This window comes from Manacus candei, unplaced genomic scaffold, assembly GCF_025592945.1.
Source record: "Manacus candei isolate 608988 ecotype Guabito, Panama unplaced genomic scaffold, ASM2559294v1 h1tg000033l, whole genome shotgun sequence".
Lineage (NCBI taxonomy): Eukaryota > Metazoa > Chordata > Aves > Passeriformes > Pipridae > Manacus > Manacus candei.
This window is the reverse complement of record NW_026138081.1, coordinates 6,772,936-6,795,011: the sequence shown is the minus strand read 5'-3', so window position 1 is coordinate 6,795,011 and position 22,076 is coordinate 6,772,936. Positions and strand designations below refer to the sequence as shown.

At 40.8% G+C, this 22,076-nt stretch overlaps 1 protein-coding gene across 9 annotated transcripts in view; it reads left to right on the top strand.

Annotated features, from left to right (window-relative positions):
* The window catches only part of DPF3 (double PHD fingers 3), a 170,539-nt gene that overhangs the window by 19,005 nt on the left and 129,458 nt on the right, over positions 1 to 22,076 (top strand). Inside the window, exon 2 of one of the 9 annotated variants that reach the window (XM_051791589.1) lies at positions 6,006 to 6,182. The exons of 5 other annotated variants lie outside the window; for them this stretch is intronic. Coding sequence is in view for 1 of the 4 variants with exons in the window: in XM_051791586.1 (XP_051647546.1) it covers positions 12,815 to 12,864 (50 nt within the window). In the remaining 3 variants the exon portion in view is untranslated. Of the gene's footprint in view, positions 1 to 5,790; positions 6,183 to 9,349; positions 11,673 to 12,109; positions 12,865 to 22,076 lie in introns of those variants that run through there. 3 more of the 9 variants (XM_051791588.1, XM_051791591.1, XM_051791586.1) reach the window with 3 other exon arrangements.

Below are 22,076 nucleotides of genomic sequence, written 5' to 3'. Positions count from 1 at the left end.
CCTGTCTTGAAAAGGACACAATAAGCACAAAGATGTACTGAGAAAGAAACAAGGCGGATCAAAAGGAATGACTTCTGTATGAAGACTTACTAAATTGATTTGGGTTTTCCAGTCTGTAAAAAGATTTCTGACTCTCTCTATGAAAGAAGTTCATGAGATCAGGAGCATCATGGAAGGGGCAAATAGCAGATGGATGGATGTTCGTTCTCTCTCTTGAAGTCAAAAGTTAGGACATCAAATGAGATTATCAAGATGTTGTTCAAAAGGAACAAAAAGAGATACTTTTCTGCTAAATATTAAATACATCTGTGAAACTCTTTACAATGGGATGTATGGGATATTAAAGTTTACCTGGGTTCAAAATTTTAGCTTTACAGAAGGAAAATCCTTCAATGGCTTTTGAATACCCTGATATCTGAATCACAGTTCCCCAGAGGTTGAGAGGATATACAAGTATATTTCCTGCAGAATAGCACTATATCCATATTTTGTGTGCCTTCCTTACTGCCCTGAGTTTGAGACAGCATCCTGGTTAGATGGACCTTTGGTCTGACCTGGTATGGCTGTTTTTATGTGCCAAAGTCTCTGGCAGTCACACAGTACTTAGCAGTCTTGCAAGAAAGGCCTTGAGAAGTTTCAAAATAAGAGACCCAAAAATGCAAGATGGAATTCTGATTACTGGCTGAATAACTAGAGCTGTATTTTGTTCTTTGCAATGTTTGCTCCTGCATGTCAACCCTAGGGGGAAGTCGGTGTGCCAGTTCACCCGGGTCTTGCAACAACTGAGACAATCTGTTTATTAAACATATGCTTTGGCTGCTGTTCAGAGGAAATGGCATGATCCAGACTGGTAATGCAGAGACTTGTATTTAGTTTCTGCCTACACCATTGACTATATATTCAGACAAGTCCTGTACCTTATTGTCCCTCTGTTTCCTATGAAAAGAATACATAAAATCCTTTATTTCTCTTATTAAAGACAAGTTTGAGATACATGGTTATAAAGTGCTAAATAAAGGGCTAAAACTTGTGAGTGAATACAAAGTGTTTGATGCTGATTTGTTTAATGGGCATTACATTTAAGAGATTTGCTGCCTTTAATCTCTGTTCATAGGCCTCTCATTCAGACTGGGTAGGAAGTAAAACCTATATTCAGATTCATTCTAGAGGGAAAAAATCTTAATTAGTTGTTTCTACACTTATTAGTTATTCATTGGTTTGGGGTGTGTGTGTCAGTATTGGCAGGGTGAACCCCAGGGAAATCTGCAGTGATCTGATCTGACTAGAGGAAGCATTTTTGTTTTATCTTTTCTGTCCTGTTGCACAGTTTCTTTTTGCTTTTTTACTCTCACTACGTCACTGTTAATGGAATGAATTTTCTAGTTGTGTCTCAGATTCACAATCATATGTGACCTTTGCTCTTCATGTGTCTGTCCTTCTGCTCCTGTGGCCATTTGCAGACATGTCTTATAAGTTAATATTTATAATGAAAGGCAACTGGTGGCACTTGTCTATAAGGTGGTTGTCCTCTCCTCATGCTGGGCAGTACCTGAATCCTTATGAGAAGACAGATATGCTCTTGTTCAAAACTAAGGTATTCACTGGAATGATTATTGGTTCCATATTAGGCACTTGATCAGGATAGTTTACAATGTTTCCAGGACATTGCACACATTGGGTAAAAGACACCGAAACCCATCTTTTTCAGTGCACTAGCTAGGTACTCACACAGTTTTCTACAGTCAGGAGGAAGTTCTGATGTGCTCCTTTTATATATCAGCATTTGAGTTCTTAGATACCATGTTTCTGAGAAATCTTTAGAGATGAAACACAAACTTTGGCAGCATGACCAGAAGACCTACATGATTGCCTTCACTACTGGGATTCAACTGCTGGGATTGCATCGGTCCTCTGCCTCAAAGCTGCTATGGATCAGGAAGTGTGGGAGAGGACCCAGGAGGTTGTGCAAACCTCCTCTAAGTTTCACTAATAAACTTCTAAGTATGTTTGAAATGAAATAGCTGGGACTGTGACGTTCCTATGGAGAACCTTACTGCAGCAAAAGAAAGCAGCAGCTCCTATAAATGTATCTGCTTGGTGCTTCCCCTCTTGGGCACCAGAGTAGTCATAATGTGAATGGAAGTCTACATTGCAAATGTGAAGGCAAAAGATGTGCAATTGCTTCTTGACACTATTGTATGTTTCCATGCTGATGGGTTCACAGGGCCACTGCAGGTGGCTACTAGGAAGAAGTGTGGATTGTGAAGAAAGGCTGGCAGTAAAATAATTAGTATTGGTATTATTATATTTGATTTTGTGTCAATTATTTAACCGTTCTTACTTGAATGCACAAGTTTTATTTTTTTTTTCTGATTCTCTTCCTCACTGCAAGGTGTGTGTGTGGAGTGAGTGAGTGGCTGTGTGGTACTTAGCTGCCGGCAGGGGTTAAAGTGTGCCACCCTGGAATTTGTTTCCACTTACAGTCCAAGCTGCTTTTGTGCCAGTTACAGCTACTTTTTGACTTGGAAAAAAGTGGTTATTTGAATAACATCTTTCTCTCAATTTTATGTAGTTTCCTCTACATGTAGATTCTGCACGAAAGCCACCAGAAGTGTAGAGAGGTACCTAAAAATGGCTTAGCAAAGTTATTCTATGCTATGCAAACAGTAACTCAGTGCAAAAAGCTTTCACCCCAGCCTGTGCTGCTATGCTGCCAGGGAGTATGCTCAGAGGGTGGTCTTGTCCCAGTCTCGTTAACTTTCCTTCTGATTGTCTGTGTACATTGCACTGCTTCACTCTCTGCCCAGTGACCAAAGGCCTCCATTTATGAAGTAGAGTAACAGATAAAAGAACACCCTCACAAAAAAAACCAATCAAAAACCAGCAAAACCTCCCCCCCATCAAGAAAGCACCCATTCTAGTTGAAGATATGCCACTTTTTGAGCCAAGTACTGAAGGATGTAACAAACACTTGAAGTGAAATTTTCCATGGAGCAAAATACATTAAATAAAAATAGAAAAATGAACTCTAATTCAGTATTAATATTTCGGTTTATGTGGGTATTGTACCTTAGTTTCGCTTTCTGCCTTTCTCTGTGTGCAATCTCAGTCCTAGTTGAAGATTTTCTCTACCTTTTGGGATTTTTAAAAACTATAATCTGTATTAAGGCAGTTGATAACACCTTGAAAGTGTTAATTTTGAATCCCCTCCTGCAGTTTAACCCTTTTGTTTAAGAGGCCCAAGAACAGTCTTCTTGTCAGACTTCCAGCTCAGTCCCAGTTCTTGCTCACCTAATGCTATTTTTAGTGGAAGAAAATAGAAATATTTCTAACTGTTAGGATATTCTATTACCTTAATCCCTGGAAGGGCCAAAATGAGATGGATGAAGACAAGCAAACCCCTAACAAAGTGAAGTAATGAGTTACCACCGTTGAAGCAGGGCAAGAGGTCAGGACTGAGGGAAGGATTGGAAAGAAAATGTGTGTGCATACATGTGTGTGCTACTTTGCTTTGAGAATAATTCAAAGAAAACGACCACAGATATGAAGGCATCCAATCCCTTAAAAGGTTTGCAGCTTTTTGATTTGAAAAAACTGGTATTCCAGTGGGATAGGGGAATGTATGCAGGCTTTTTTTGCTCACTAATCTCTTGGTATCCCTGAAATTGTTATAGGGACTCTTCCAAAATGTAAGTTCATGTGTCAGTGCTCTTCCCATATACTAATGAAGAATAAAATAGTTTTGGTGGGGGCATACTTTCAAGTCCTGTGGAGGGTGTGAAAACAAATCTAAAGGCTGGCTACAGGCAGTGGTGACACAAGAAGACTTGGAGAGGACGACTACCTGGATTCTAAGGCAGAAGTGTTTTATTGGAGAAGGGCTGCTCGGGGAAGTGACTGGCAAAAGGACATTGGAGAATGAATAGGAAGCATGGTAGAGACATGGTAAGGTATGAAAAGAGGTTCTGTAGGCCAGAAGAGAAATGAAGACACAAAAAGACAGATTGTAATACGAATTAAAGACATTTCCATTAATTAATTCCTTTAAAAAGTGCTATTAACTAGAAATCAGTATTGTAAGTAGCTCCCACTAGGCTGTGATTTCACTGCACTAACTGAGCAGTTTTTGACCCAAGAACTTCCAGCTGGCAACTACCACCGGTCCTGGTCCCCTTGAACTACTGGGATGGGCATACCTTAGCAAATGAGGAACATGAGGGCAATTAGCTATCCACAGTGTTCCTTGGAGAGGATAGCCTGTGGGCCTGGTGTGATGTCCTTGGGCATAATGCTGGGATTTTGAATGAGGGGGCTCAGATCTGGAAGAACAACAGCAAGACTTCTTTTCCAGACCCTATGTGAAAAGGTGGGAAGAGAGACTTTGGGAAGCGGTGCAGTGAGAACAGTGAGAGGGCTCTCATGACAAAAGAGAGTAAAATACAGCTTCAACAGCAGGTGCCAAAGCTGATGATAATTGTACTCCTGTTCCTGAGGGGAGGTGTGAGGCAGAGACCCTTTTGTGCATTTGGGTTTTTATAGACTAAATGGGCACCACAGGTCAGGGCATCTGATCGCTTTTCCTCCCACTGGTAAAGGAAGGAAATCCATTTTCTTTCTACTCCTCCCACTGAAGAACGGAGACAGGAAATACAGTGGCAGCCTTGCAGGAAAGGGCAAGGGGCAGTGCCAGGGATACCTCTGCACCAGTGCATTGCAATGTGGACACAAACTGCACAACTGTCACATAGAAGCTTTGTGGGTTACAGCTCTGGGAGGAAGCAGAAGCAAAAAGCCTTTTTCTCTGACTCCTAGACTTAACCCTTCATCTGCTAAGCAGGATTTGCCATGCCAGATCAGACCTGTTATCTGCCTCATCCAGAATCTTATTCTGGCAACATTATTAGAAGCTGGATTTTTAGTGTATTCTAGGGGTCTTCAGTGGAAGCTTTATCATGAGAGCCCAATTGTTTAGGCTAAAGAGACAGTGTATGCTGTCTTCAGAGGTGCTGTTTGCTTTAACAGATTCTCTCTCTAGTGCCATTCCCACTCCCACTTCCTTCTCTCAGGAATTGGAAAGGACTGGGAAATGTAATCCCATTTATTTTGCTCATGGGTACAGGACACATTCTGTGCCCACTGAGTTTGGCAGGGAGATCTCAAGGGGAAGCCTGTGAGAGTAACTCCCTTGGGGCCTGCCTGCATGTGAGCAGCTAAACTGACCTGTTCACTTTTCCCTCCCTGTTCCTGTCCTAACTGCTTCCAACCCAATAACAACTCTCAAAATACTTCATCATCAAATACAACAAAGAGAGTCTCCCACTTTTGCAATGCATCTATCTGTGCTAGAGTAATTTGCATAGTTCCCTATTTTGTGCATTTTTGTTTTCTGAACTGATCGGTACAAATTAGAATTTGGTAAGTGATCTTCAGCCTCTGTTATTTTTTTTCATTCACCAACAGAGCATGTAAAATACTCCAGTTTGAAACCTGTCATATTTTGACCAGGTGTTAACAACAGCACAAGGTGTGCCAAGAGGGGTGAGATGGGCCTCAGGCTCTGTTGGTATATAAAATATGAACTTAAGAATCAACTCTTTCATGTTGTCCTAAATGACTGTTTCACCCTCGCACTCTCTTTTTTGCAGCAGTGAGTAGCACACACAAGGAAAACATATTCTTGTCTTTCACATCATAGATACAAGACAATGGGATAGAAAAGCCCAGCCCACGAGTCACAAGTGCATAAAAGTGGACTGTAGGCATCATGCTGTTCATCTTCAAGGGGAAGGAATAAAAGCTGTGCAGTGTAAGGAAAGGTTTTCTATGAGACTGGCATTTGCAGTGCTGCAGTGGTCCCAAGGACACCATCTTCCAGTTAGGGTTTGGAGTGATACTCATCTATTATGTATAAAAAAAATTAAAAAATTGTTTAAGTTGTTACATAATTTCTTGTAGAAATTTGGTGGATGACTTTACTGCCCTGCTTTGTTCTGTCCTCTGTCCAGGACAGGGCTTCAAAACTGGCACTGGACATTGTGATGAAGGCTACATCAGGAGACCTCTGTATCCTGCACGATGTGCCTCAGAGACTCCTTCCTCTGCTGCCACTATCCTAACACACCTCCTTAAGAAAGGAGCCACAATCTGCCCTATATCTGCTTCTGTTCATTACAGACTTGGTGGTAAGGAAGCACACCTTCTCACAGTCACTGCTTAAATATTTCTGAGAGTCTCACTACCTCTGCTGGAACTACGGGTGGGGGAGTAGCTTCATGAGAACAGCTCTATTTTCAAGAACTGTGCTGACTAATTTTGTGCAGCCAGTGAAGAGAATTACCAGGCTTTAGGCTGAATCCAGTGTGTGCTGGACAGGGTTTTTCATGTTTAATCACTGCTGTGTGACTGTGTGTGCAATGCAGAAATAGTAAAAAATGTGTGTAGTTATGGTGCATCTCATTGTCCACTCTTCAGGCCTTGAATTAAGGTGCTCAGAGTAGCACTTCACATCTTCAAAGCACCACACCAGTTGTTATATGGAAATTCTTGTGATGAAGCCATGCAGTGATCTTCCCATTTTTAAAAATAGGGAATTGAAATATAGAGAGGAGGAAGAGAGAAGTGAATTCAGAGGCCTGGGACTTTAGAAAGATTTAAATACCATTTAGGAGTTGCTGGCCTCAATGCTTGTGTTAAGCATGAAGAAATAGGCCTCTGTCTGGATATTATTTATGTAATCTTATATTCATATGTATATTCCATTCTTCATAACTGTCAGTCATCTTGGAGACAACTTGTTAAGAGCCATACTGAGGAGTTCCTCATACAGATTCACCTGACTGCATAACTTCATAAGACCCTCCCTGTGACCCTTGTCACAGGTGGCTGCTACCCTCTCATGTGCAATGTAGGAAGTACAGGAGTCTGAAAGTTGACATTATTGACATTCCTTCAGTTTCTTTTATGTAACAATGTAGAATAAACAATTAAAATTAAACAATTTAAAAAAATCAATTAAAATAAATTTTTCTTAATGTTCTGAGAAATCACAATCTGATGTCACTAGATTGGAGAGATGAAGCCCTCCTCCTGTGAGGAGTGACTGAGGGAACTGGGCAAGTTCAGACTGTAGAAGAGACAGCCTTGTGGGAAGCCTTCCAATACTTACAGAGAGGTCATCAGGCAGATGAAACCAGGCTCTTTGCAGTGCTGCACAGCAGGAGGATGAGAGACAAAGAGTATAAGTTGAAACAAGAGATTCAGAATGGCTGTAAGGAAAAGCTTTTTCACCCTGAGAACAGTCAAGCAGTGAGAGATGCTGCCCAGAGAGACTATGCAACCTCTATGCTTTGAGGTTTTCGAGGCCAAACTGGACAAAGCTCTGAGAAACCTGGTCTGACCTCACAGCTGACCCTGGTTTGAGCAGGAGGTTGCACTGCAGACCTTTAGAAGTCTCTTCAAACTTGAATTATCTTGGATTATTATGCAATTTTTTGCCTCATGTGCTGCAAATCAGTGTTCATATTGAATATCTAGAAGGCTATATATGTTATGGAAAGGAAGCTGAATTGAGCAAATATGTCTTCAGGGATAGTAGGGTAAAATATTGCCCATTTCTGAAAAGTTTCTTGGTCTCCTCAGTTGTAGTGGAGACACATAAAAACTTGATGGAAAGGCTTGGTGACAGTCTTGTGCCCTGGCACTAACAGTGTGAAAAGCTCTTTTCAGATTTCCATAGCTTTAAAGATGATACACACAATTCCTGATAACATTAAAGGGATGTAGCTTATTCTTCTCTCCTCTCTCCTTCCTGCCAGTAGCATTGCCTTGGGGTGACTGTTTTACTGTTCATGAACTTAAGAAGCAGTGGAGGAAAGTCCTCACAACTCCTTTCTCTGTATGGAGCACAACAGTGTTTACTTGAAACCTATGTTACCTTCGGTGACCATTATTTGTGGTACATGACATATACATTTTCAAGAAATGTAAACTGTAAAGTGTATTTTAGACTAGGGTAAATGAAGACTGTCTAGGCCACAAGTGTTTGGTCTGGAGAGTGTTTAATATGCTCTGGAGAGAGATTTAATGGGAAAAAATAACAGAGTTTTTGCAAATCTTACATGTTGCGAACAGACTAATATTAGTTACTTCATACCCTTTGCTTAGACGAAAGAACACAAGTTGTATATTTAATTTTATTAGATTTTTTTTCTCAGAACTGTAGACTCCACTTTTGCTGTTTCTTGGCACAATACTGTATCAATAGAGATACTCTGAGTGAGTGCTAGAAGGAGTAGGTTTTGTGTGGGATAGGATGCTGTATTTGCCATTTCTGATTATGTACTCTGAAGTGGCAAGATGAATATGAAGCAGTTATCCTTGGAAAAACTGTACTGTACAGAGAAATAAAAAAGTCATAATCTAAGAAAAACACAATGCCAGAAATAAAGGGTACAGCTACAGAGTAATAGCAGTCAAGCTGGATACACTGGAGGTAGCAAAGCAATGATAATGGTTTCTGCCAGGAGCTTCTAATTTAAAACTTTATAAACTCTTAACTTTATGAAATCCTTACCATGCTTCCCTTCACCCTTCTGTACCCCACTTGGTGTCAGTTTTTGAACATATTGCCTAGCTGTTCCCATTTTCTGTGAAAACCAGTCTTTTAAACAGAAACAGAACCTTTGACTCTCTCACCTGATACCTGCTGAAGTTATATAGCATGAAACTCTCCACTTATCACTGAACACCCGAAGGTGTAAGAGGACACCCCTCCTTTGCTACAGTGAAGCTCCAAAAAGCTTAGCAACCTGCCTCTCTTCTTCCTTGAACTCAGAGAATACCACTAGGAAAGAAAAATTGGGGCTGAGATATAAGTATATAAAAGAAGAACCTCCTTCTCTGTCTAGTCAAGTTGGGCAGGAAAATCCTCTTGACAATTCAGACTATGTGTTTCTTGAAAATGTTAATGAACTCTGCAAGCTGCCTGGAGAAACTAGAATGAGAAGCATGCCTAGCAGTTAGATTTCAGGCATCATGAGTCAGAACAACCAACTTGCATTTCTTGCATCCTTAGTGTCCTTGGTCAGGTTAACTACTCAGCAACTCAGTTTTGTTTCCTATATAAGGAGAACAATAAACCTCACATGCACTAAAGGAATGTTTAAGGGTTAGTTGATGCATACTTGTAAAAAGCCTTAAAAGGGCCTATTGAGAGACAACCTGTAATTATTGTATGCATCATGATTACCTGAGATTGCTTCTCATGATTACCTGAGATTGCTTCTATGTGTTTATGTGTACATGTATGCACACAATTGGTTTGAGTACACAGTCTGCTGAGGGCACCTGACCAGTAGTGGATTCAAAAAGGAGTTCTGAGATTTGGAAGGTGGAGGGTAAGTCTTCTGCTAAAGTTAAATTACTTGCTTCAATGGGAGTTGACATTTACTGAGGTATTAACTTTAGGAAAAGTAGGGGGTGATGAAGAAGGAAAAGAAGTACTCCTCCTTATATTTTGGTGGTTACAGGTTCTTTCCTTTATCTACAGTATGCTTACAGGCAAGATCTTACAAGACTCCCTCACCTTGCCTTAAAAAGATCAAGGGCTCCTTCATTCAAAGGAATGAGAAGATACTTTATGCTCCACAACCCTTTTAAGCCTATGGCTTCTCTCCAAGGGAGGCAGTTCTGATGGTGTTTCTAGTGATGTGCCTTCTTGTCCACAGGAAACTAAATCAAAACACCTCACCCTCTAGTTTACAAATGCTATACTATGCGTACAGTACATGTAAGAGTAGGCCACTGTCATGGAGAGCTGTGTGGAAAAGGCAGAGACGAATTTTGGTAACTCTACAACAGATGTTTAATAGAGAAGTGTGGACTTTGTTTCGGTTCAGTGGTATTACTGATCTTGGGTGGTCAGAAAAGAAATACAAAGAAATGAAAGGTGCGGTGGAAGATGGAGTCTTTCAGTAGGGCAGCTTCCTCCTCTGGATTTCACATGTATTTTTAGCTTTCTTGCTTCTGACACCTTGAAGAGAAATGGAAGCCCTCAAGGAAATAGTGCTTTATTCTTTAATTTAAAATTTTAGATGTTCACATGTCTATAATCAGAGAATGTCTAAGACATATGTAAATGCAGGACTGGACCTTCTTATTGGAGAAACTCTTTAAGTTTTGCTCAAGAGCAGAATGCTGTGTGCTCATGAGGTGGGTAGAGGGAGCAGGGAGTTTCTGGAGCAATTATTTGAAAACTATGGAAACTGGGCAGTGTTTTCACTGTGTGTTCTGGGGTGGAGTATGTCGATTCTTCAAAACCAATCCAGTTTACAGAATACAGTTGATTTTTTCCTAAATCAAAGAGTTGAAGTTGTTTTTCAGAGAAACTTTAGAACACATACAATCATTCTATTTTGATATTTTCTGATTTATTTATTTTTAAGTGGAAATTACTTAATAATTCACAAGGCCCGAAAGGTTAAAATCAAAGTGAAGTACTGTAATTGACTTGAAGACTTTTTTTAATGTATTGCAAGTTTATGCACTTTGCTAAGATTTTAAATTCTTGTGCTTTTGTGGCAGAGGATAACAAATCTCCTCCACATCATGAGAGGTGAGAAAATAATTTCGCAGATTTAATAAATGTGGATCCAAGAAATTCTAATCATAGTTCTTTGAATGTCTGTACCATGCTGAACAAATCAGAAGCCTGTATCATAATCAGGACTACTGCTGCTTACAGAATCACAGAATCACTTAGATTGTAAAAGACCTCTAAGGTCATTGAGTCCAACCTTTGACTGATCACACCAATCACCTCCTTGTCTAACTAGACCATGGCACTAAGTGCCACGTCCAGTTGTTTCTCGAACACCTCCAGGGATGGCGACTCCGCCACCTCTCTAGGAAGTCTGTTGCCATGCTTAACAATCCTTTCCATGAAGAAATTCTTCTTCGTGTCCAACCTGAACCTCACCTGGCGCAGCTTAAGGCTATGTCTTCTTGTCCTGTTGCTAGTTGCCTGGGAGAAGAGGCTGACCCCCATCTGGCTACAACCTCCTTTCAGGTAGTTGTAGAGAGCAACGAGGTCTCCCTTGAGCCTCCTTTTCTCCAGGCTAAACAACCCCAACTCCCTCAGCTCCTCATATGACTTACTCTCTAAATCCTTCACCAGCTCTGTTGCCCTTTTCTGGACATGCTCGAGCACCTCAATGTTGTAGTGAGGGGCTCAAAACTCAACACAGGACTCGAGGTGTGGCCTCACCAGTGCTGACTACAGGGAGACAATCACTCCCCTGGTCCTGCTAGCCACACTATTTCTGATACAGGCCATGATGCCATTGGCCTTCTTGGCCACCTGGGCACACTGCTGGCTTGTGTTCAGATGCACTGTGTAGGATTGCAGTACTGCCTATCTGAAAATTGTGACACAGACAGATCCCTCCCTTCAGGAAGATTAAAAAAAAGATTTTTTTTTTTAAGGGTGCCTTTTTGAATGGCTGTCTTTACTTTTTGGGTTTTGAGCCTTTAGGTGACAATCCCAGCAAACACCAGATTTAGAAACACTTTTCTACCTATGAATGCTACAGTCCTGTAAATCATATGACTCTGGAATGGAACTTTGAGGAAGAACACCACATTTCAGAAAACATGAAATCAATCCGTGGGAACTGGTAAGAACTGCTTTACACTTCTTGTGATATTGGAAGTGAGTTGAGAACTATCGAAAGCTTCTGAGAACCAACGTAGACACTTGATCATTCCTGTCAATGGACTGACTGACTACACAGTAGGCATGTAAAAATTAATTCTTCCTTATAAAGTTCCCTGAAGTTGCAAAGAGAACGTGATTCATGAAGATTTTATTGACTGGCCCTTTTTTTTGTGATAATAACCTATCTCAAACTGGAACAAAGTGAGGCTCTTTCATGTTTGCCAGAATATATTTAACTTTTTGTAACTTATTCACCTGATTTGGGAGCAAGCTTGTTTGTTTTTTTCAGGGAAGGTGCCTGCTTTTGTCCCATTTTATGACTGGTAAACAAAAATGCAAGGAAGATGAGTGGCTGATAGAAGGTCACACACTGAACTATCTTAGGTGAGTTTTACATTGTAGACCAGTCTGGCTCATGGTCAGGCAAATGAGGACCAGCAGTATTTATCCTCTTTTTCCTCTCTCTCCTCATTCCTCACACACAAATCAGTCTCCTCCATAGTCAGAGATTTCTTGCTTAGATTCAATATTTTGTACAAAAGGCACCAGAATGGGGGCACCAATTAATGGGATGTTTCCTGACATTGTGGCAGGCTGACTTCCAAACCCAAATGAGTGAATGAAGAAAAACTAGACTGAAGACTGTATGAGGGACAGAGAGTTGGTCATAGGGAGACCACAACCAGGCAGAGAACAACTGTCTTCTGCTAAACCTTTCATGAATCAACAAATCCGCTATGTCTTTATCACAGGGTCTGGGCTCATTGAAGCTTCTCAGTAGTTATGGAAGTAAAGCCTTCTAGATATGCTTGGCAGAACAGAGGGGGGACCTGTGGACACTCTGAAGACAGCCCTTTCCCTTTTTTACAGTTGTGCCTAAACACAAATGATTAATGTACTTTTCCTGCTGACAAGGTTCTCTTAAACACATATATACTTCCTTGTGTGCAACTTAGTTTTCAGAGTGGCTGTTAAAGATTAGGCTCACTGTGGAGGCTGAGATGGGAAACTGCTGTTGGTGTAGAGTGAATAATACCCCTGTGCCCTTTGGAAGGGCAATTTGGATCTCCTCCCTTGGTGCTTTTGCAGCATGCTGTTGGAATGGCACTTGCCTGGCTTCTGCTCTCCCAGCCTGATCCCTGCTCCTTCAGGTAGGCCACCATTTCAGCTAGTGTTTTCTGTTGGGCAGATCAAACAGTATCCTGTTTCATCTCCTGTGCTTTATCTCCTGACATGAAAATCAATTCTCCCATTGCTGTCTGGGAAGAGACTATTCCCTTGTGAAATGCCTCATGTCTTTCTCCCTCAAACTCTTTCTTTAACTTGTTTATGGTTTGACCAGGTAGTTTGTTATATTCCTACATGTGGTTTATACAGATGGGCCTCTGAAAGGGAAAGAACCCTCCCAAACCTGCAGCTTACATGTCTCTTTCTCTACCTCCTCTTCCTTCTCTCCTCCCTGCCCCCCACACTAGAAAAAAATATTCGGCTAATCAACAGTTGTATCTATTAAAATATTAGTCTGTGGGATACTACATGCAAGAGCAAATCCTACAGAAACTTCTTGCACCTGCAGGGGAAATGTTCCATATATGGCATGTAGGCTGGCAGAATCTTGATTCGGAATAAAATTTAAATGATTCTGGTCGTTTTGCCACATCCTGTTTCTCTCATTTATGCATGCACTATTTTGATAACCAGCAAATAGTTCTCAGTTTGCTGGAGCTAAAGATAGCCTTGAATCGTAGCACTAGTACCCTTCTCTGTTAGAAGTGCCTGGGCTCTCTCCCCTTGGGGCCAGCCTCGAAAACTGGGGCGAGACTTAAGCTTCCTTTTTGGTGTTTCTTTAGGTTTAGCACGATTTCATAACTGCTTTTGAAGTGTTTCAGAGTAACCTGAACATGAGGAGCTGTGGAGTTTCATTCTCTGGTTACTCAAATAACCAGTGTCATCTATCTCTTTGTTTCTTAACTTGTGATCCTTTGTTTTGTGTGAGATGCGAAGTAGATGGAGAAAAGCAGCTAGTATGCTTCAATTTCCTGACTCTGCCCGAGGGCCTTCCCTTGTTAACTCTATTTCTAGGATTAAGACTTTTTTGGCACATAAACTGTTATGTAGATCCCTTGGCTGAAACTTAGAGTTTACCTTGATCTGATAACATGTGTTAATAGTGTAAACGCTTGGTACAGAGCTTTGACTTGGAATAGTTTTCTGAATGAAGAAAACATAACATCTCTCCTATGAAGACAGACTGAGAGAGTAGGGCTTATTCACTGTAAAGAAGGGAAGGCTCCAGGGAGACCTTATAGCACTTTCCAGTACCTAAATGGGGTTTACAAGAAGGCTGGAGAGGGACTTTTTACCAGGGCATGTAGTGATAGCACAAGAGGAAATGGCTTTAAACTGACAGAGGGCAGGTTTAGATCAGATATGAGGAAAAAATTCTTTACTGTGAGGGTGGTGAGGCACAGAAACAGGTTGCCCAGAGAAGTTTTAGATACTCCGTCCCTGGAAGTGTTCAAGGTCAGGCTGGATGGGGCTTGGAGCAACTTGATCTAGTGGAAGGTGTCCCTGCAAATGGCAGACGGACTGGAACAAGATGATCTTTAAGGTCACTTCCAACCCAAACCATTTTATGATTCTATGAAACGAGGAAGAAGACTACAAATCCAGTTGAATAACTGGCAGAGATTAAAGTTGGAAATTGGAGGTTTAACAGTGCTCCCATGCTGGAAAATCCCAGGCCGGGTTTCATGCACTGTGCAGTTGGTTTCCACAGTCAGATGCTTGCATGTGCTGTTGGATCCAGCCTTAGTGGATGTAGGCCTTCTCTTGAAGCTGAGATCTAGTTAAAATTATTATTTTGTTACTCTCAAATGCGAAGGATGACCAGGCTGGGATTTTGTGCAGGTCCATCAGGCTTTTTGAAAACAAAGTCCTTTCTGACATTTGATGCTTTCTGGGGCTTTCACATAATCTGTGTTAAGCTAATAGGCCTTTGATCTATGCAGGCTTTTGTGCCTTCTGAGACAAATGGAAAGGATGTATATTTTAACTAGGTACTAGTTAACTAGATTTTCAGAGGACTAAAGTGATAAGCAGGTCCTTCTACATGTTTACAACTTCTTCATGTTTCTTTTCCTTGGTCTATCAGGAGGTGGTAACCATCCTAATACACTACAGCCATTTAAATTGCACACAAAAATACTTGGCTGTCCAATGCCCAATAATGCAGAATGCCACAGCTCCCATGTGGCAGCTGGGAGCCCAGCACTGGGCACATCAACCATTACCACCAGTTATTTGCCATCTGTGGATAGCACTTAGAGTAAGGATGAAGTCAGTGAGACTGCTCAGGTAAGCAAGACTAGTATTTTGGGGCACCTTGCTCTCATCACTAATCCTGGAACTCCTCAGCTAAGCGAGACTAATAACATTTGGCTGTGTGTGCAGAGAGTTGTGTTCTTTCCATTAAACAAAACGTGACCTCTACAGGTTCTCCTTTTCTGGTGTAAACATGATGTCTACAGCAAGTGGGGAACCTCTGTACTAGTGCTGCTGAGTCCAAATAAAGTAATGGTGACAGGACCCTTCCTTGGAACTTACTCTACCACATTCATAATGCAGCAATGCAAAAAAATGTACTCATTGGACCAGATCCTCACAACTGTTGTAAATCTTGGTCACCTTATGGACTTTGCTGGAAGTGTGCCAGGGTACACAAGGAAACAAATGGGATCATTCTCCTTCTTTATTCCCTATCACCACCATGTATATTTTATTTTACTTTTAGCATTTATATGTGACTGATGCCCCCTGCCCATGGCAGGGGAGTTGGAACTAGATAGTCTTTAAGGTCCCTTCCAACCCAAACCGTTCCATGATTCTACAAAATATTTGTTTGCCTATTTTTTTCCACAGTGCTGCTGCTGACATTCTGACATTTCTGCAGGGTAGAGATGTGGTTTGTTACCAACTTTCAGCAAGCATTGCCCATCCCTTCCCCTTTCCCCTCCTTCTCTGCTTTGGGGAGCAGATGGTGCTAATTCCCATTGTGGCTCTTGATACAGCTGAGGTCTCTTCTCTGATGCCTCCACTGTATCATGGAAACTCCCTGTGGTATATTTGGAGAAGAGAACACACAGTTGATTATTGTCTTTTGTTTATGACTTTTAAGATCCTATTAGGATTATATTTCTTTTTGCTGTGCTCTTCCACCTCCCCTTCCAACCTGTCTCAAAGATCTTTGGTTTGAAACTCCCTGCAGCTTGGGGAATATTACTTTTCATTACTGTTGTAAGGTATATTATTTTGCATTCCTACAGATATCCACCCATCACACATTTATCTTTGTAAACACCCTCCGATTTTGATTGTACTTACAATTTTTTGAAGCAGAAATGCTGACTCTTTACATAAAACAAAGGTCATTCTATTGCTTTCTGTTTCAATTTAGAGGCTGAAGCACTGCTAATTGCCATTTTAAATAGTCAATTCTTTAGTGCCCCTCTTCTCATCCTTTGGACCTCCTCCTCTCTTGTATTATACAAGTAGAACAGGATGATTGCTGAAACACATCTTCCTCTCCCCAGGCCTGTCAGTGTCTCATGCCCCCTCCTTGCAGACTCCCTGTGATGTTTTTTGGACTAGTTCTCTGACTCTAACACTCCCTATCTTCAATGCACTGCATTGCTCTCTCCCAACCTGATTCTTTTCAATCATATTCTTTCCTCTTTGCAATTAAGTCAGTGGTTTTATATAGGTGAAATCAGGACTGGAATTTCACCTCCTGTATCCGAATGCTTTATTTCTTGTGCCAGCTTTTCTTCTAATTCAGCTTGCTGAGTTGCTCCAGCACTCTCCTGTCACAAATGTCTCCATGCGTTTTTGCGTATCATATAACAATGCCTCTTGGACCCTGTGCACTGTGCTGCTCAACTTTCCTCCGAACCACTCACAAAATCCACTCCGTTTAGACTAGCCTTCCTTTGCTGTTCTCCACCCTGGTCTTTTATGCCAGATATGAAGCCAAATCCTGATGCTACTGAAGTCATTTGAAATGTTGCCATTTGCAATGCTGAGATGAAAACTGAGTTCACTGTCTATAGATTTAAATATTATGAATGGGGGGGAAGTGGGGAATGAAGTAACACAAGAAAAAGAATCATTAAGTTTATTATGCCTGCTGAACAGATCCTGTGGGCTCTCGCTGTTGTGGCATGTGTCCTTCCGTGCTGCTGTTTTCTGTCACCCTTGCTATGCTATGCTTAATTTAGATTGTAAATTCTTCACACCAGACCCTTTCTGTTTCATTTCTCCTTAATGTGGCATGCCCACCCATGGCCTTTTGCAAATGTAGTAATTCAAGGAGAAGATGCAGTCTTCTGAAAATTTTACCCAGTTTAAGTAAATGAAAAATAATAATAATAAATAAATAAATCACCTCCTCATGGTACCAAACAGGAAACCTCTGGGCAGTGGTCAGGATCTCAGTGGAAAGTCTAGCTTCACTCTGTAATGGTGTAATGTGCAATGACCGCAGTAAGGTACAGAACAGAAGCCTGTGGAGCAACATTTTGTTCATCACCTTTGTATCCATGCCAGGCTGAGGGATACACATCCTTAAAATTCTTTGTATGGGCAGATGTAATTTTCTTTTGAAACTGTACACACAGAACTAACCTCAGCATGGTCTTCAGCAAATATTCACCCTCATTCTATGTTATGAGAGAGGACAAACAGTGATCCTGTGCTTTTTCTGTCAGTACTATGTACAGTCTCCTGTATCCCATCTCAGGTGAATCCTTAAAGGCCTGAGCCATCCCACTGCCATAATGTTTTAGAGTTGCTGTGATTTTGTCGAGAGCCTTGGGTTTGGTCCAGTCAGTCCTAATGATGTACTGAGTGGTTGTTATGGCTGAAATGAAAGAGGCAAGAAGTGCTTTCTACAGCTGAAGCTCAGATTGGAGGTGGGGAGCAAAGCAGGCTGTTTCTGGGGAACTGCATGACTCTGCCACTCATCCCCTTGTTCACTAATAAGTGCCCTGTGCCCTTCTTGAGATAGAGTAATGTATTCCAGTTACATCAAACTCTGATACCGCTGATAGAAATGGCACGATGGATTAGAATTTATTTTGCAGCTATCACAAGCTAATTTCATTCTTGCTGAAGTCACTGGCTAAACAAAGCCAACATTCCTCTCTGACATGTGAGATTACTTCCCCCCTTCCTTTTTCTTTCTCTGCTTAAGGTTCACTTTAAAACACCAAAGTCCTGATTCTCCTCTTGCTCCTGGATTTCACTGGTTTAATTCCTACAATTTGCACAGTTCTCTTGGTTTAGAGATGTGATAAAAGAAAACCAGAGTCTCTTTCATGTCATGTGATGAGCCAGTGGTGGCATGGTGCACTGGGAGAGAGCTGCATCAGCTTGCAATGAAGGTCTGTCTGTCCTGCTGCATCTGTTGCTTTGATATTTGAATGGGACTCTTTTGAGACAGTCTCTGTCACTCCTTAACCAGCCTGTCACTCCAGGGAGGAAAGAAAAACTCAACAAAAAAGCCTGAGATGGGAATCTAATGTGGCTTTCCTGAATGACAGGGGACAGCACAAAGCTGGCCAAAGAAATATGTATTTAAACAAATTACTTCACAGTTACACATTAACCCTTGAGTGAGTGTCTTGTGTAACCTAAGAAATAATGGTGGGAAGAAGCTTCAGGCAGGAATCTCAGAACATCCCTTGTAAGCCTAAAGATACTCATGTGAATAGTGGGAAATGGAAGTTGGGGATCTACAGCTGGAAGACCCTGTGCCGTACACTGTCCTGTAAGGATAATGGTGAAAGCATTTGAAGACTGATTGGGAATTTGTGTCTCCATGTGATGGGCTCATGTACCTGAGAAACAGCTTCACTCACTGCCCTTAGGATCTGCACTGAAAAAAAAAGGTATCACAGGAGTAAGTAAAAATTCTAAACTAGGCTGGGATGTCCTGCTGTGTGGGAGACCAGAGTTTTAGCAAGAGCCAGTCACAAGCTCCAGAGCATGTCTGAGCCAAGGATAAGAATGGCCATTGTGGGAATTAAAGCAAATGTAAAACACAGGCTTGGTTATTGTTTCAGTCACTTCTGAACAGTCACTGATCCATTCATGTAACTCTTAGGAACAGGTGTTGCTTTTTTTTGCAAGGGGTGAAAACTAATGTTCTCAAGTATGTAGCTCATTTAGAGTGTTCCCACCTAGTATTTTTAGCTAATACAACAAGTAAAACTCTGATATTCTGCAAAGCAAGTGCTAAAGTCTTAACATGTACCTTGATTTTTTTCCTAAGGTCAGCTGCCACTTTAATTTCTCTAGAAGTCTGTTTTTCCTGCTAGAAAAGATACTTGACAATTATACTCTGTGAAATTTCTTTTTGTTTTGTTCCTGTAAAATGGTATTTTTTCCAAACAATATTTAACTAGAGGGTTCATCTTTAGCATAACTCTTATTTCACGGGAATTATATCAGAAACAAATTGGAAAGTAATGACTCAAACATTTATCATTAGATTTGTCATTAGAATATCTTCTACTCTGTGGCCCTGTAAATGCTTTCCACATCAGAGGTAAGGTCTTCATTAGGACAAATGAGATAACATACTTTACTTCAGGCTTGTAGTAGCCATGTAGGTTTTTTCTCTCCCCATTTAAATAGATTTAACTGAAGTTAGTTCTTGTTGCTAGATTTACAGATCTGCTGACTTAAATCTCCTTCCTGATGAGCTTGTCCAATATTGTCATCAGGAATGGAAGCTTTCCCGCAGGCTGTCCTGCCAATCTGCACCATTACTAGGCCTTGAATGTGTGAGATAATGGGATTCTTTTTATTCTGTCAGCTAGAGAGTAAATTGGTAAGAAGTTGATTTCAGGTAAATCAATATATTACTTATCTAAAGCAAAATAAATCCATATAGCAAGACATTGTGTTAAACATGTACATTTTAACCAATGTAGTCAGTACAGAAATAGACACCTTTTGATGAGTGATGTTGCAATTCTAAGCCGTTGGTGACTTCCCTGCTTTCAGAAATTACTGCTGCCACAGCGTCCTAGCAGAGCAGTTTGTGTGCTTTCATTTTAGGTGGCATCAGTTGGTTTAGCTATGACCAACAATTTAAACTTGTTAAGCTAACCCAGTTTCTTTTGTTTGATGAAAATTGGAAACCTTCTTCAACAAAACTGGGTCAATAACCTCTGATATGGTGGTGCCATCACCATTGCAGCTGATGCTAAATGAGGACTTCTAAGCACAGAAGAAATTGGTAAAATCTCCTTAGGTAACTTACTCTTCAGAAATGTTTTTGGCACATGTGGTCCTCAAGAAGTAGGCTTATTGTTGTACAGGTGCTCATGGTATCATTATCCGACCACTATTGACTGGATTTAGACTCCCAAGACAGAATGTGAGGATGCAAGTTTTATTAAATTCTCTCAAAGTATTTCTATCTGGTTTTCCCACTTGCCCTTTATTTCAGAACGTGGCTAAGAAACATGAAATTTGTTATTCTTCATTATGGATTTAAATGTCTCAGAAATGTGACTTTTCATACTTCACAGGGATGGTAATACTTGCCAGTAATGCTTTTGTTAATGGATCTTTGTAGTTATCTATGAACCAGGTAGAGAAAAATATGATGGTGAAGGTGTACGTTGACCTGCACCAGTTGATGGTACTTTAGCATCTAACTGATAAAGTACAACTGTGTGTTCTCTCTTCACTTGTCCCACCAGTATAAACAGTAAGAACAATAGTTACATTCAGAGGCAGTTGTACAAATTCTCATTTTTGTACCATACATCAGGAGAACCTGATGTAAGAATCTTTAGAAAGAATGCCAAAATAAGTTCAGCTTTAATAAGAAGCAACTTGAGTCCTTACTAGAATTGAACCATCTTGGATGAAAAATTTCTGAAAAGTAAAAATTTCCTCCTCTATTTCTTTCACATTCCAGCTTGCAAAAAGGAGCAGAATAGCCAAAGTAGACGAAAGTGCTCTTGTGGGATAGTGAGCCTGCTGGAAAGGCAGACGTTTCTGCTCTCCCAGAACAGGGCTGTGCTCAAGTGGAATCTTAGCTCAGTTGTGCCAGACTAGGCAGTCTGTGTCCAAATCACAACTGAAAAGAGTTGCTAGTGAGATTCCAAGGTGGCTGGCTAGAGAGTTGTAATAAAATCTCCCAAAGAAGTGAATTAGTCCTGAAATGATTAGCCAGCTTTGTGTGCCTGCCCCAATTGCAGGTGTTTGAGAGGAGGCTGTTTATTTTAGTTCACAGAGCTATCTATAGGCTAAAAATTTAGTTAAGGATTTCCTAGGGTTATTCAAGTATGAGTATGTGTACGTTATGAAATATTTATAAGGATGGTTACAACATGGAAATATGTTGTCTGTTTCTGGCTGTACAAGTTTTGGAGGAAGAAGATGGAAAAGTACTCTGAATTGGAGGCATTAAAGGGGCTAATAGCATGAAATTCAAAGTTAGAAGACTCAGGCATTAGATTTGTCTTATATTTGTTTTTAATCGTTTTTTTCTTTCTTTTCTTTTTCATATGCTTTTTTTCTCATCTATTCTGTATGAAAGGTGTGAAAAATGGTGATATCACATATAAGCAAGAAATTCTCAAAACTGCAGTGCAGGCAAACAGAGGAGCATTAGCTTTTTGTTTCCTAGTGTCTTCTGTACTATGACCTTCAGTATGACTTATGTTAATAGGAGGTTAAAAACCTTTTGATAAGAATGTGAACTTTGAAGTTGATTGTGTTCCTTTTACTGGAAGCTTTGTTACAAGAGACTTCCAGCCTTCCTACCCCACTGTAGAGAGGTTTTTCTTGTGGATGGAACAGAAGGCAAGTGCTTTTCCCAGGAGAGTTCACAGCGTAGCATGAGCATTACAAAATCATCACGCAGCTCCTCTTCCTTCTCCCTATAGGAATAAGTTTGCCTTTTGTTTTCATGAGGTCAAATTGACTGCTGAGTTTTAGTGGAGTGTGGTCTGCCCCTGGTGTGCATTTTACTCATGTGACAATTTCTATAGGATCTCAAGCAATCATGGTCTGTCAGGACGTTCACCTCAGAGCCATTTTGCATCCACACAGTGTTCCATTAACATCAAATTTGGGCTTTGATTCAACAATGACTCACTGAGGGCAGAGCACTGCTTCATGAAATACCAGCTATGCACTCCACACTGCCTGGGATTTTTTATAAATTGCAGAGCATCCCAGGAGATTCAGATTTATTTCCTGAGTCAATGGGGCTTTGGTAGTTAGGGGTTGTTCTGAGATGCTCCCACTGGTTACATACTTGAGATATCACCAAGTGTTTGGT